Source organism: Corvus kubaryi, unplaced genomic scaffold (assembly GCF_017639235.1).
Source record: "Corvus kubaryi isolate FWS band 111438036 unplaced genomic scaffold, C.kubaryi_AGA036_p1.0 37341, whole genome shotgun sequence".
NCBI lineage: Eukaryota > Metazoa > Chordata > Aves > Passeriformes > Corvidae > Corvus > Corvus kubaryi.
The window spans coordinates 5,874,171-5,888,808 of NW_024581112.1; the positions used below are offsets into that span (position 1 = coordinate 5,874,171).

The 14,638-nt window shown below is 43.3% G+C and overlaps 1 protein-coding gene across 2 annotated transcripts in view; it reads left to right on the forward strand.

The window, feature by feature from the left end:
- The window catches only part of GSK3B (glycogen synthase kinase 3 beta), a 149,309-nt gene that overhangs the window by 128,662 nt on the left and 6,009 nt on the right, over positions 1-14,638 (forward strand). The window contains exons 9-11 of one of the 2 annotated variants that reach the window (XM_042031728.1): positions 99-137; positions 2,513-2,699; positions 8,332-8,430. In XM_042031728.1, coding sequence (XP_041887662.1) covers positions 99-137; positions 2,513-2,699; positions 8,332-8,430 — 325 coding nt within the window. The remainder of the gene's footprint in view (positions 1-98; positions 138-2,512; positions 2,700-8,331; positions 8,431-14,638) is intronic. The other variant, XM_042031729.1, reaches the window with a different exon arrangement.

The following is a 14,638-nucleotide window of genomic DNA, read 5'->3' on the forward strand; positions in this document are numbered from 1 at the left end:
GATTTCTTATAATATTGGCTATATTTTTCCTTGCTGGACTATTCTCTTTTGGATTGACTCCCCCTGTTTGGATTATTTCACTGCATTATCATCTTTAGGACTCGTCAGGAACAGGACATTTCACCTCAGGAGTACGGGTATGTACTTAAACATTTTTTCAAATTACTAGGCCTAGCCTTGAAAAAAAAGGAGAGAAATGCTAGAAGTGGAATAATTGAGTTCAAACTGCATCCTCGAGGCAGCAGCCAGGCCAATGTCGTAACACAAAGTGATAGAGATTAGATGGGCACAGACCTGTAACTTGCTTCATGTGTTAGTCACCACTTGTTGCAGGGAAAGGCCATGTGAGGCCTCCTAGTATATATATTTATTTTTATTTTTTTCTCCTTCCTGGTTGGAAGCAGTTAGGGCAGACTTTGGGAACTGCCTACCCCAAATGACTAATTCCAGATCCAAAGGCAGGCTGAGAAGTTCATAACAGGGTTTAGAAAACATGGTAGGGTTTCAAGGACTTGAAAATGAGGAGTTTCAGTGGACAAGCAAGTACTCCTTTTACATATGTCAGATTTGTGACTGTCTGCCTACTAATTTTCTCAATATAAGGGCATGTCATCTTTACTTAAGGAAATAAAATGGTTTTCTTTTTAAAAATCTGTATAGTGGCTGATATGTGAGCTGTACTGAGGGGAAAAACACAGCTGAGAGTGAAGTACTAAAGTTTCAAGCTGTGATAAATCAAGCCTGTTAAAATATCACTGTGAAGGTGCATGAGGGAGACCTCAGTAGTTTTACCTCATATTAAATACAGAACAACTTCACTTCTGTGGGTTTACCTCAAGACATACTCATTTGTGCTACTTACTGTGGGGAGGTGGGAGGAAGCCACAAGGTTTTTTTTTAACTGGAGACAGTCTTGGATTTTGTTCTGGTCAGGCTGTGACTTGGGAGTAATAATTGCATCCACTGTGTGCTGTGGTCAGCAATCCAAGCTCCGCAGGCAGTGGGCACAAAGCAGCTTCTGCTGCCTCTTCAGGTGACCCTGCACTGGTGACACAGTGGTCAGTAGAGGTTCTCTGCCAGCAGTGTTAAGCTACAGCCTTTCTTTTTGTCATTGTAGGCCTCGTGTGAAAACTTTTTCAGTTTGTTTTGCAATAACCTGGTAGTAGGAATAAAGTCAGCTCTTCATGTCCGTTGCTCCTCAAAGGACTGACTCCCCAAGTCAGGATTCCTTTGCCACACAAGTTAGTACAGCACACACTGCAGCCAGCCCAGTGCTGCTGGCCCAGCTGGGTACCAAGGGCAGGAAATTTCAGTCCCTGCAGAACTTGGTTTTTGTGTTTGATTCTCATTCAAGAGAGCATATATACCTGGTTTAAAACCTACTAAAGGAGTGCCTGTGCAAGTTTCTCATCTGTTATTAACTAGCATGTCATGCACTGTATTTCTTTCTATTTTTAAATTTTTTTAATTTTTTTTTTCCTCCTTGGTGCTGTGTGGCTTGAGTTCACTGGCACTGGTGCAAAGGCATTTTGGATTACCTCAATTTTTACAAAAAATGCTGGCATCAGAACTTAACACTCGCACCCACCCTACTGCCTTTACCCCAGACTGTGTTTTACCTGCAACATAGCAAGAGACAAGTGTTTGAGGAGGCCATCCAGGTCATGTACATGATTAACTCCTATTTTGCTTATAATGTAATGAGAAAGGAGAGTGTGATTAGCAGTGGATAGAACCATTCTTAGATGTTTAAAACAAAGATGCAGTGAAGAACTGCTTTTTGTAATCACTCAAAGTAAAAATCTTTTAGACTAAAATAGTTGGTTTTCTTGATGCAATTTTCAGCTGTCCTTACAAATACCAAATGTGCAGGAATTATCCCTATAAACTTATGGGATTAGCTTGCCAGAATAAGGTCACAGAAGGAGTAACTTGCAAATTGGAGCTAGACATTTCCTGTACCCCACCCGTGCTTTCCTTGTTGTTCTCCAAAGCTGAACAGCAGCCTCCATAGCAACAGTCTGACCTGCCTGCCTGCAAAAGTTGGTGTTAGTAAGACTTCCTTCACTAGCCAGAAAAACCCCAACCCAAAACCGTAGCGGGGCTTCATTATATTTTTACATTCAGTGACTCCTGCTCATGTGAACCCTCTTCCCCACCTTCACTCCACCCCATATGCATGGCTGGTAGCACCTGTGTGTGTTTGTCATGATTTTTGAAAGAGTTTCCCCTTCATTCTCAAAGTCGTTTTTCTGAGTGCGCTCTCATGAAGTCTCTTGCTGGCATTGCACCTTCACTCTAGTGCAAGGCGTTGCAATTAACCCTTTCTCAACCCCAGGAATGGATTTTCCCACACTTACTGCAGGACTTTGATTAGCACAAACCGCAAGTTTGTTCCAGCTTGCTGGGCAGTGAGAGGTTTAATTGCTCTGACTTGCTTCTGGTCAACAAAGAGACAAGACCTAGCCAGACAACCTGTTTCTCCTTGCTTGTTTTCTTGCTGTCCCCACAGGTCTTCCGGCCCCGCACTCCCCCCGAAGCAATTGCGCTATGTAGCCGCCTGCTGGAGTACACCCCCACCGCCCGCCTGACTCCCCTGGAGGCCTGCGCGCACTCTTTCTTCGATGAACTACGGGACCCAAACGTCAAGTTACCAAATGGGCGAGATAAACCTGCACTCTTCAATTTCACCACTCAAGGTAGCCTCAGAGCGTTGAAGGATCCCTTCTTTAGGAGGAAGCACCGGGATAAATGTTTGTTGTAATGCAGATGTTACTCCCTTGGAAGTAAAAATCTCTGAGTGGTACTAAGTTTATTAAGCAGTTGTATAACCAGCTGTCCATTTCAAAAAGAGAGGAAAGGGTCTTGAAGTTACAGGATTTTCAGATTCCTGGTGCCTCCAATTCAGTTATGCTGAGGTTCTGAGGGTGGTTGTTAACTGGATTACATCAGGAAGGTTTACATTTGCAGCTCAGAGTCTGCAACTTGGCTGATGGTTTTTTGTGAAATACCGCAATCAGTGGACCATGCAGGTTAGATTATCATTTGGAGATGGTCCTGCTTCTTCACACCTGAAACACCATAGCCAAGTAGTAATGCATGTTAGGTTTGGCAGGGAGGTTGGTGGTGTTGCTGCCCATTTCAGTTCTGGATGCAGGATAAATACAGATGCTTTACTGTCCAGATTTTATATGCTGTACAGTTCATCTGGCATTACGCTGACTCATTCATTTAGAAACTGTAAAATAAATGGACAACTAACTTTCTTATTTGGAGCCAGGCTGGTATCAAAGTTTAAAACCATTCATCTATTTTTTTTCTACAGAAGTCAGAAATGTAAAACTGATATCCCCCCAGAATAGTTGTGCCTGCCAAGACAGAGCATGTGAGAAGTATGGCATACAAATATGCTAGTAATTAATTTTTGAGCACTTTTTCTGTTGTTTTTGTTTTAAAGTGATTAGCTGCCAACTCTCACCCTTTGAGCAAGAATAGTTCTGTATGCATTTTCTGTTGAAAGTCTAAAACACCTTTTGGCTCAATTAGCATCAATGTCATTTTTCATACTCTGGTGTATGCTATGCCCCTTTGCCAAAATGCGAAATAGCTCTCTCCTTTGACTTGTGGAGCCTTTTTATTTAAAAAGAAAAAAAAAAAAAGGCATTTATGAAGCATAAACACATTAAAGTTGTCAAGTAAATAGCTTGTGCTTCCAGGTCACTGTCCTCTGTGCTGATTTCTGCATCTGTTGTTAGAAATTCAGTAGTTACAAGTCCTTCCTTTTACTCCTGGATTGCCTTTTATTTTGCCCCTCTAAAGCCCTCTTCAGTAGCTGAAATAGTTTTGATCCCAGCATCTTAATACAGTTTCACCCTATTCTTTCTGAAAGTATTGTTTCATGATGACATTAAGATTGAGCTTATCTACTACATGAAAACAAGGTTTTTAAAAGAGTTGGAAAGCTCTGTAGGGAGTCAGTTCAGAAATCTTTGGGGGAAAAACAGATGTATGTATTGGGAGTGTGTCCCTGGTTCCCCTCAGGTTATGTGGAAGCTGCTGGATAAGCTACCCTAATGCTCAAGCAAATCTAAAGCTCCTCTTTTGCCATCCTAAGGAGCTGATGTGCCCTCCCTCACACAGTGAGCCCTGGGAACGGTGAGAGGAAACAGTTCCTGTGGAGCAATTTCGTTAAGATATAAAAAGCAAATTTCTGTCTGTCATTAACAGGTGCCAGTGTTACCATCTACAAGGGGAAGGCAGGACATAGGCTGGTCATTAATGCACATCCAAACAAGCTCTGTTGCAGGTGACCAGCCAAACTAAAAAAAAAACCCCAAACCAGAGTTGTTTTTAAATACCTAAATACATTGATTAGCGCAGTGATTTTAAAAACTTTGTAGTTGATAAATGTACAGCAGTCCTGACTATGAACTCAAGATACACAAGAAGCTTTTGCTCTTCTTGTGACTACTGTGCAATCCTTGTTCTCTGGTCTTTACTGTGCAAGGTTCCATCAAACTGGCTGGTCCAGAGCAGAAGTCCCAGCTGGAAACATACCAGATCGTTAGATGGATAATGAGTCATATTAAGTCATCTGTGGTAATTTAAAAAGTAATGAAAGACAATTGTATTTTAAATAGCATTTGTTTTCAACAGGCAGCATTAAGTTCTAGAAGTGTTTTATTTGGCTGTATTCAGTTGCCTGAAACCCATGAAGTAGGAGGTGACTGCAGAAAGCTTGAAGGCAAAACCCTTAGAAATTACAAGATAAATCTGACCATTAATACATTGGATTGATTTTCAAAAAGAAATTAAGCATTATACCAAATCTGCTGACCTGAGCACTGATGCTGCTCAAATAGAGTCTAGAAAAAGAGCAGTGAGGGTATATGGAAGATCAAGATCATGGTCTTTGGCAGCCAGCTGTAGTTGTGGGGCATGTGGGTGCTTAGTTTATTTTAGAGATTAAATCTGTTGAAGAGAGCATTATCTGATGTCTTGCATGTAAATTTCTCTTAATTTAAACAAATATTGTATGCTAATTGGGTTTTGAAAAAGTTATTTTGGCCAAGGAAGTATCTCTGCTAGCCACAGAGCTGCAATTCAGTTAGGCTTTTAGACCTGCAAGACAGAAAGCAATTTTTCTCTTAGAAGCCAAGTTTTCAAATAGTGTGTGAAATGAGTGCCATTTCCTAAACTACTTGTAACATGTCAGTGGTTTTGCTGGGTCACAAAAATTAATGTTACTCCATGTTGTCCATTAAAGGCTGTAAAATTCTTTCAGTGATTCAGCACTTAGGAATGGTTATCACACTTCTTGAAGATAAATTACTTTTTGATTGAAGGGGGGGTGCATTGGGGTTTTTTTTTTGTTTATCTTTTTAAGGACCCTAGCCTGTGACCTTTAATTTTTTTTTTTTTTTAAGAGAGATATATATGTATATGTTTATGTATATACATAATGGAAAGTTTGCTACTGTGACCAAAAAAACCCCCATGATACAAGAATAATTTTTCCAGGGAATTCTTGGAGTGTTGATATATCAAGTATAATAATACTGAAAAAGAACACTGCACTGTTTCCCAGCACCAGGCATTTTCTTGTGTTTGGGGAATGAAGGTGATCTGGTCTTCTAGTAAAACTGGACACTTTCATTCCTGCTCCTTCTTGGAGATGTTAACTGGCTGCACATGGTATGATTTGATCAGCAGAAAGCCAAAGGTGTTCTCCCAGCTGATGTAGATGGGAGTTGGGTCTCATAAATGAATTGTGGTAGTTGCTCTGTTCACATCGTGATGTTGAAAACTTTGTCTGGATTGCCTTGACCACAATAGCTTCTTGCAGTTATATTGGTTGTAATTAACCCAACCTTGAGCTGCACATTTGGTTTTGATAACCAGGCTACAGTTGAACACCCTGCCCAGATACTGTGGGGGAAATCACTAAGGACAGAGATTCTCAGTATTTCGCAGACTGCAGATAATCACAGGTACAGCTTTCTCCTCAGTATTGCCATGTTTCATCCTTACAGGTGGGATAGGTGCAAAATTACATGATAGCAAAAATTCAAACAAGTTTGCAAGCGAAGTTCCTATTCAGCCAAGAGTCCACTTTACCTTGTTTATATCTTGTCTGAATTGACCTGCTTCTCTTAACTTCAAGACATTCAGAGTATGCTGGATTTAAGAAACTTCACAGCAGGAAAGATAATGTGAGGTTTGAGAAGGGAACAAGGTTGGTCTTCTAGTCTCTATAAAAGTTCTTTAAGGTAGCATCATAGACATGGTTGCCCTTGCATTAAGCACAACAAAAAGCAATTATTATTGCCACAATACATGAGGAGGTGTTCTGGCAACATTAGATGAGGGAGGAATGAGAAGGGGCTCGAAGTGCCCTTGCAAGGGTGTTGTTCTGTCTGACCAAGTGGTTCTTTGGCTACAGCAACACTGACAGTCTATAGCTGCACCCTCAAGGCACCGCATAGCACCGCAAGGTAGCAAGTGTCATGGGGTTTCCTTGTTGCTTTAGTTCTGCTTTTGTTTGGATCACAGCCCTGTATTGTTTTGAGTGATGAGCAGAAAATAATGCAGGGGTGATAGAAACTTTGAAAAGAGCAAGGTAAAGAGTAGATTGCCAGTAATAACAGATTTGAGAAACAGATTTGGAAAAAGTACTAAGGGAGCAACATTTTCTAGCACAAAGCAGCTAATACCCAAGATAGTACTGAAGTATAGGTTTATAACTGGTGCTTCACTTGGATGCTTAAGGATTCATATTTCTTCCGTTTATTTTTCCATTTAAAATGGAGATTTATGAATTCTGCATAACATTATGAATATGAATTCTGAATTACTCCCACATGAATTAAAGATTTTGTATTTGTACAAAGGCTGTGAGTACTGAGGCTTTTTAGAAGGACTAGCTAGGTCTGCTTAGACCTGAATGGAGTATTGCAGGATAGATTAGATGGGTTGCAGGTAATGTAACCTGCTTGCATTCATAAGTGCTGAAACACAGTCTCAAAATGTGTAGTAATAAGAGGCTTGTAATCAGGGGAGTCTTCTGCCTCTTGCCCTCCCAGCAGTAACAAAACTTATTGCAACGGTTAGCAGAGAAAAAAAATTCACCACGTGGACTACTGCTCCTTTTAGGCCTGAGTTTGAAGCTAGCATTAAAGAAAAGCAATAGCCTCTTAAAAATGAGCCCAAATAATTTGAGACTGTGTCCAAAACCCCCTTTACTGAACCCATGCCATGATTTGGCTGGGTTTCTGTACAGCCTGTGCTATCTGGAGGTCTTGCGTAAAAAGCTGTCTATTCTCCTGTTCTCATTTCTCCTCCAGATGACCTCCTGGAGCTCCAAAAGTCATCAGTCTCCTTCCGTGAGGTGACTGTTCACATCCTTTTTACCGGATGTTGCTTTCTCAGGAGACAGCCAGTCACTCCTGTTTCTGAAACAAACAGGACCTGTCTTGTCTCGGCTCAGTCCCACCTTCTGTGAGGCACTAGATTCTCTTGAAGGGGTGCCAGAAGATTGTCATTTGTTGGCAATGTGTTGCCCTTAATCCTCCCACAGTTGTGGCTGTAAGATGCCTATTTCTCATTCTGATACACATTGAAGCTATATTAGATTTGGAGCCTAAAAGACATGACTGTTTTTTCCCTGGTTAATGTCTTCAGACAGAATGATTGCATCATTTTGTTGTCCATTTAAATTGCCCAGCTGACCAATTCCCTTTGCCTTTCCCTGTCCTTTTAAAGGATATGTTACCTCTTCTTGGCCTCGCTCAAGGAGACTGCTGTGAGATTGGTCTTGGGTTCCTGGGTCCTTGAGAAAAAATGATGCTTGAGTGAGCCAAAGAACTAATCTCTGAAGCTCTTGGAGCAACTGTTGCAGCTGCTTGCTTGCTGAACCAGTGCCCAAAGCAGTGCCACTGTTATCAGCCTTCTCCCTGAGACTGATTGCAGGTGGGCTTGTGAAGAAGGGATCCTTCTCCAGTGCTCAAAAGGAATCAGCATTATCAGGCCACTGACGAGGTACAGGCTTGGCTGGTTCTTTGCTCACTCCCAAGCCACTGTCTTTCTCTAGGAAATTATTCCTTTGCCACTATCTGTAGTTTTGACAGTCTTGCTCTGGAGACTGCCTTGCTAACTATCGCTGTGGTTTCCTCTTGCTGGTTGGCAAAGAAGAAAATGTAACGTGACCTTGGGCTGTAAGGGCATGTGTTTCACCTGAGGTGCCGTTACAAGGGGAAACCCTAGGAGCTGATCCTGCATGTGGGGCACTTTGTGGATGATGAGCTAACTCTGTTTGTTCCACCTCCCCTCCAGAACTGTCAAGTAACCCATCTCTGGCTTCGATCCTCATCCCTGCTCATGCCCGGAACCAAGCAGCTGCTTCAACCCCTACAAATGCTACAGCGGCCTCAGGTGAGAACATGCAACTGCCTGCCTCCCTGCCTCCCCACCCTTGCTCCCCCTGCCTGGGCACCTTCCCTCTGCTGAGGCCCATGAGCCACCTCGGCCCACAAAGTGAACAGGGAGGAAGGGATTGTTTCAGTATCACCTGAACCTTGGTCTTGGTAGGTGGTCATTTGGGTGCTAGCTTTGGTCACCAACCCAAATCCCAACCCAGGGAACTCAAACTCTGCTTTTGATTGCTTAGTTTGTTGGTCCTTCTCACTTGGACTTTCACTACTAAAATAAAAACGTCATCATCTCAGCTGTTTTTTAGCAATCCTTGTGGATTGGTTCGCACCTAATTTCTGAGCTCTCAGCTGTCCTGAAATTAATACTGACCTGGCACATGAGTTTGTGATGCCTAGAAAGAGAAGAAACAGCTAGCTCAGTACACATGGCCTCTGTGTAGTGTGGATGGAGAGGATTTTTCCCTTAAGGCATTGGCATCTAAAAGTCTAGTTAGGGAGTTCAGCATGCTCACTGTCTCATCTAAGTAGTTGCAGTTGCTTCCTGCTGAGTTTGCTTGTGTCATCTTCAGGCACACAGCAGATGCTTTTGGGTTTTGGCCAGCAATGAGTGAATTTTTTGTTTGCCTCCCTGCTCTCTCAAGTTTCTGTCAGAAACCTTTTAAGATCTCACTGTTGGCCTTTAGCCACTCCATATTGTATTCTGTTTCCAGTGAAAGCTTAAAAGCCTGGTAATACCAGTTGGGAGACTCACAAAGAAATTCCCAGGTGCTGCAGCATGTGGCAGAGGTGATTCAGTACATGGCATTCTTCCTCTGAGTCAACCCTGAGTCAGCACACCAGAGGCTGTCTGGGGGCTTGGGCAACCAAAGGCAGCCTGCAAAACAGGTGTGCTTCCACATGTCCTGCGTGCACGTCAGCACCAGCCGACAAGGGCTGTCATCCGTTTTGTAGTGCAGGACACTTCCTTGGTGTAGGATAGCTGATAAAGAGAAGACCTGATTAAAAAGCTGCTCTTGAAACATGCAGGAAAACATTTGCTGGTTGATATGCTGGACAGTTACCTGATATTTGATGCATTTGGTCCAGCCAGTGCTGTGTAGAGAGCATTTTCATACTCTGGGACAGATGCACCCAGGTTTGAAAGATGAGACTTATCTCTGAAATTGCAGTAGCAGTAGATAACAGACACAACTTGTACCATTTATGTGCTCTGAATTTAGGAGACAGCAAAACTGCTGCTTTCAAATTTAGTGTGTTTGTTTCATACACTTGGTGGTGGTTTGCAAATAGTCATGTTCTCTGTTTCCCTCTTATGTGCATCTGTTGCTCAACAACAAGTGAGAAAACAGATAAAGTAGTAAAAGTGATTAAAAAACTACAAAATACAAACATGGAAAATTATTTGAAGCCTGTCTGAAAAATACTCTTTCACTTAATGTCCCCTTCATGCCTTTTAAGGAGTTCTCTCTGCCAAGACACAAGTCTTGAGGAATTAATGGGGCTAAGAAATCTGTTTTCGCTCAGCACTTTTCAAGGGCTCATATAGGAGGAAAATGCATTAGGCCAAGTCCTAAGTATGAAGTATTAAAAAAAAAAAAAAAAGAAAAACCAGCCAAAGCCAAAAGACCCTAACCCACCCCATATTATTGGTGTCAACGTTTTTAAAGCTTCTGTTTGCAAGCACTGCACTGAGGTGGGATATGACCTTCTATTTGTGGTTCAAAACCAAAAATAATATCCTTGTTGATTGGAAAGAAAATGTGAAATTAAGTTCAGTATTGGACAGCTTTGGATTTCTGCAGTTGGTCGCTTCTTACTCACGTGGGTTTCTCACAGCTGGTGGTGGGAATGTCATCAGAGTTACGATGTTTAGGATTAGGTTCTGTTGATGTTATTTTAATCTGTTGTGCCTTGTATGCTGATGCAACACATAGCAAGCAATTTTCATACAAGGCGTCCCTTCTTTCTCTTGTACCCCCTGCACCTCCCAGAGCTGTAGATGTTGAGTTCCTCAGTAACTGCTAAAGCAGTGTGGGAATAAATCTCCCACCTAACCCAGAATATCCTGATAGGCAGGAGACTTCTCTGCAAAATGTTTGCTTGTGTGACTAAGCAGTACAAGTTCAGAAACTGCTTTTCTGAGTGGTGATGATGCAGCAAAATGTAGCTCTCAAAGCAATAAAGGGAAGAGCAAATATGTAACTGTAATTCACATTATTAGTGTGTAACTTGTGCCTCTCTCTAGCAAGCAGTGTTAAAAAAACACATTTGTTGTAAATTTCCTCTTCTCTTGAGGCAGAAAGCTGTATTTGCTCTACTAATGGAACCTGACTTTGCACTGGGAGTAGGTAGCCTTGCTGCTCTGGCATTAGTAAATTCTCCTAAACATTTATGATAAATTCTTTGACATGGTGGCATGTCTAAAGCAAAGTGGAGAAAAAGAAAGATGAGATTTTTTGGCCCCTGCTTGAAATGATGTGCTAGCTTTCTGTGAATTATACTGGCCATTGATTAAAAATGCCAGTGGAGTCGTATTCCTGGGGATGGCTGGAGGAGGAAGAGGATGGTTTCATAGCTGTGCAGCCACAGCATCTGAGAGGGGAGCGTGCACACCAGGCTGAATGCATATCTGCTTGCGTGACTACCTTTTCCTTCCTGAATCAGCCAGCAGCCGTAGCTACCTCTCTGTTAGTCAGCATTAAGATGGGAAGAGCATAATTGCCATCTGCAGGGAAGTTGTACCAGCAGGGATTCTGGGGTCATCGTCTTAGGCATCCTGCTGTGTTGATCCCATGTAATCCCAAATGCAATGGTGTGCCTGAACTTTCAGCAACGAAACAGATTAGAGGTGGTGTTACCTGCCGTTTGTCATCATTGAAAAACACCACAGTGCTCCATGAAATAAGATTTAGTGCATTTGTGGTATTCCCATTGAAGGAATTTTGGAAAACTTTCCTTAAACAGGAGAAGACAGGTGACGGGCAAGCAATTCTTTCAGGCTTCCACAGGCTCAGAACGGGGATGAATCCATGACAAGAGAAGTAAAACTTGCACATTCTGCCAGTTTTGCTCAGAGCCTGGATTTCTACGTCCATAGGCAGGCACAATAGGAAAACCAGGCTTTCCTCCTTCTTCCACTTGTCTCCTCTGCTCTCCTGTGAGGATTCCCAGGCCGGTGGTAGCTTTGTTTCTCTATCTTTGCAGATGAGCAGCACAACCTGTCAGCATTACAAATGCACCCAGCTAATGCTGTCATCAGTGCTAATGGGCTTTCTCAGACTGAGCTGGCGTCTCTGTCGCTCTCTGAACTGTAGCCCTGTCTTTCCCTTCCAGGAGGTTTTTAAGGAGTGTCACGTCCCCTCCAAGAAAGCTGAGGCACTCGTTAGAGGAAAAAGCTGAATTGGAGGAAGCTCTCTATAATGATGAGAGATGCTTTTGCCCTCTGTTCGAAAGAACTTTGGGAAGCAGCTGGCATTTAAACCCTGATGACACTTCTTTGCCTGCACAGGAAGAGGTGTCAGGCAGTGGTTCAGGACAAAGAGGCTGCCCTGAACTCGAGCCGGGCACTTGTCTGTCCTGTGCCAGCTCCTAGCGGTGCTCCCCAGCAGGGCTTTGCTGTCCTCTGTCAGCATTGCTGAGGGCCTGGATTTCCTTCTCTTATGCCCAAATACTGATTTTTCATGGTGAGAAGTGAATGTCCAGAGAACCTCATATTCCAGTTGTGCTGTTTTTCTGGTGCTTCAGAAAAGAGGTGCTGGAACAAGTCCCTGTTTGTTCCTCAAATGTCCTGTTGATGCAGAGTCAACAAATGAGATGAAATGTTAAAATACTGCATTTTCTTGCAGGCTGGGAGCCTGAGCAGCCTTAGCTTGCTCTGCACTCTGTCCCAGCCTGGGGGGACTTTATATATATATATTGTTGTGAAAAGCCCCAAGAAAATGTTCTTGGCCTGCATCACCTGATTTATTTTCTTTTAACATGTGGCATATATATTTCTCAGGAACTCCCCTGTTACAGTGATGATAGAAAAGGAGCATATGTTACATGAAGTAGCTCCATCCCCTCCTCTTTTTTTCTTTATATCTATGTAGTAGCAATATAATGATAACAATTTCAGCCTCTGCTGTCTTCAGGAAATGGAGATCAAAAGACGCATTTCATTTCAGCAAATGAAATACAAGCACTTTTTGTACACATACAGAGAAGTCCTCTGCCAACAGTATAGACTCCAGCTGGACTGCTTGCATCAGGCACTGCCAGCAGATGTTGCGTTAACTGCAGTTTATCCATACTTGAAAATTAATCTACAACAGGCATAGTGAGAGTTTAAAGTGTGGAAACTATTATCTGGCTGGCTGGGTCACTTTTGATTTCTGTGGTCTTTTTTGGTCTGCATGCATGTGGGATTTGGGAATTGCTCCTTCAGGAAAATTCTCCACGTAGGAGGGCGTCTCTCTCCTGCAAGGCCAGCTTCCCACGTAACATTGGTACTGTCGTCATGCTGCCTTGGTGCTTTAATTGCATGAGCTTTTTTTTTGCTATGGTGGTCATTCCTTTGTGAGGGAGGGGATGCAATTAATTTGGGGTGAGATGAAAGGGAATGAGAAACTCCCAGGGCAGTCATCTGGCATCCTCTGCCCACAGGATGATTTGTCTTTCTTCCCACACATTCCTTGCAGCATTTCCTTTTCAAATAGGCATCACCCTCTCTTCCCACTTGTCAGTTGTGTTTCTGGATGCTGCTGATTGTTTGATTTTCTATTTTTGTCACTGTTGTCGATGTTACTTTATTTGTGACTCAGAAAGTGCTGCCCATTTCTGGCCGGCCTGGGTGGTGTGGTTGACAGGCTGGAGGGAGGGAACACCATCCAGAGGGACCTTGGCAGGCTTGAGGGGGACCTGTGCAAAACTCACCGAGTTCAACAGGACCAAGAGCAAGGTCCTGCCCCTGGGTCAAGGCACCCCAGGCACAAATAGAGGCTGGGCAGAGAATGGATTCAGAGCAGGCCTGAGGAGGATTTGGGGGTGTTGGTTGATGAAAGGTTGGACATGAGTTGATAACGTGCACTTCCAGTCCAGAAAGCCAAATGTATCCTGGCCTGTATCAAAAGCAGCATGGGCAGCAGGTCAGTAGAGGTGATTCTGCCCCTTGACTCTGGTCTGTGACACCCCACCTGAAGTGCTGTGCCCAGCTCTGGGGCCACCAGCATAAGGATGTGAACCTGCTGGAGCGAGGAAGGTGGTTATCAGGGCCTGGAGCCTCTCACCTCTCCAGGTGAGAGTTGAGGCTGTTCAGCCCGGAGAAGAATAGACCTTGGGAAGACCACATAGCAAACTTCCAGGACCTAAAAGGGGCCTACAGGAGAGCCAGAGAGGGACTTTTTACAAGGGCATGAAGGGATAGGACAGGGGGAAATGGGTTGACACTGCAACAGGGTAGGTTAAGATTAGATATTAGGAAGAAATTCTTCACTGTGAGAGTGGTGAGGCACTGGCACAGGTTGCCCAGAAAAGTTGTGGCTGCTCCTGGAAGTGTTTAAGGCCAGGCTGGATGGGGCTTTGAGCAATCTGCTGTAGTGGGAGGTGTCCCTGGCCGTGGCAGGGAAGTTGGAACTGGATGTCCTTTAAGGTCCCTTCCAACCCAAAGCAGTCCATGGTTCATCAGTTCATTGCCTTTGGTCATGGCTGTGGTCAGGTCAGCGTGGCTGTAGAGCATTGCCCAGCCGCGTTGCCTCGCGAGCTCCTCCGTGATGGAGAAATGTTACTCCACACGCACCACCCACCAGAGTATTTTGTCATGTTTAGTATTCCTGCTACTCACACGGCCCTTCAGGCTGAGGTCACCAAATCTGTTCTCTCTTTTTATAAACCCTTTCCATGTGTCTTTTCGAATACACTGTTTGCCCAGTCTGCCCTCTTCTGTACCGAGATAATAAGTCTTTCTGATGTTTTTTCCTGTTGCAGTATCAATAGCTTTGCAGTTAACCTTACTTAAATTAAGTGGGCGAAATGCATGATGGTCTCTTGGGGAAAACCTCATTTAATATCTTTTTCCCATCCTGTATTTTATGCATTTAGGTGTTCACCCACTTACCTATTAGTATCTCACAGTCTTTGTGACCTGGCTAGCTAGATATTATATGGAATGGTTCCAGGTGAAATTGGTGCGTTTTTTCCCCTACCAACTTTTCTAATACTAGGAATATTTT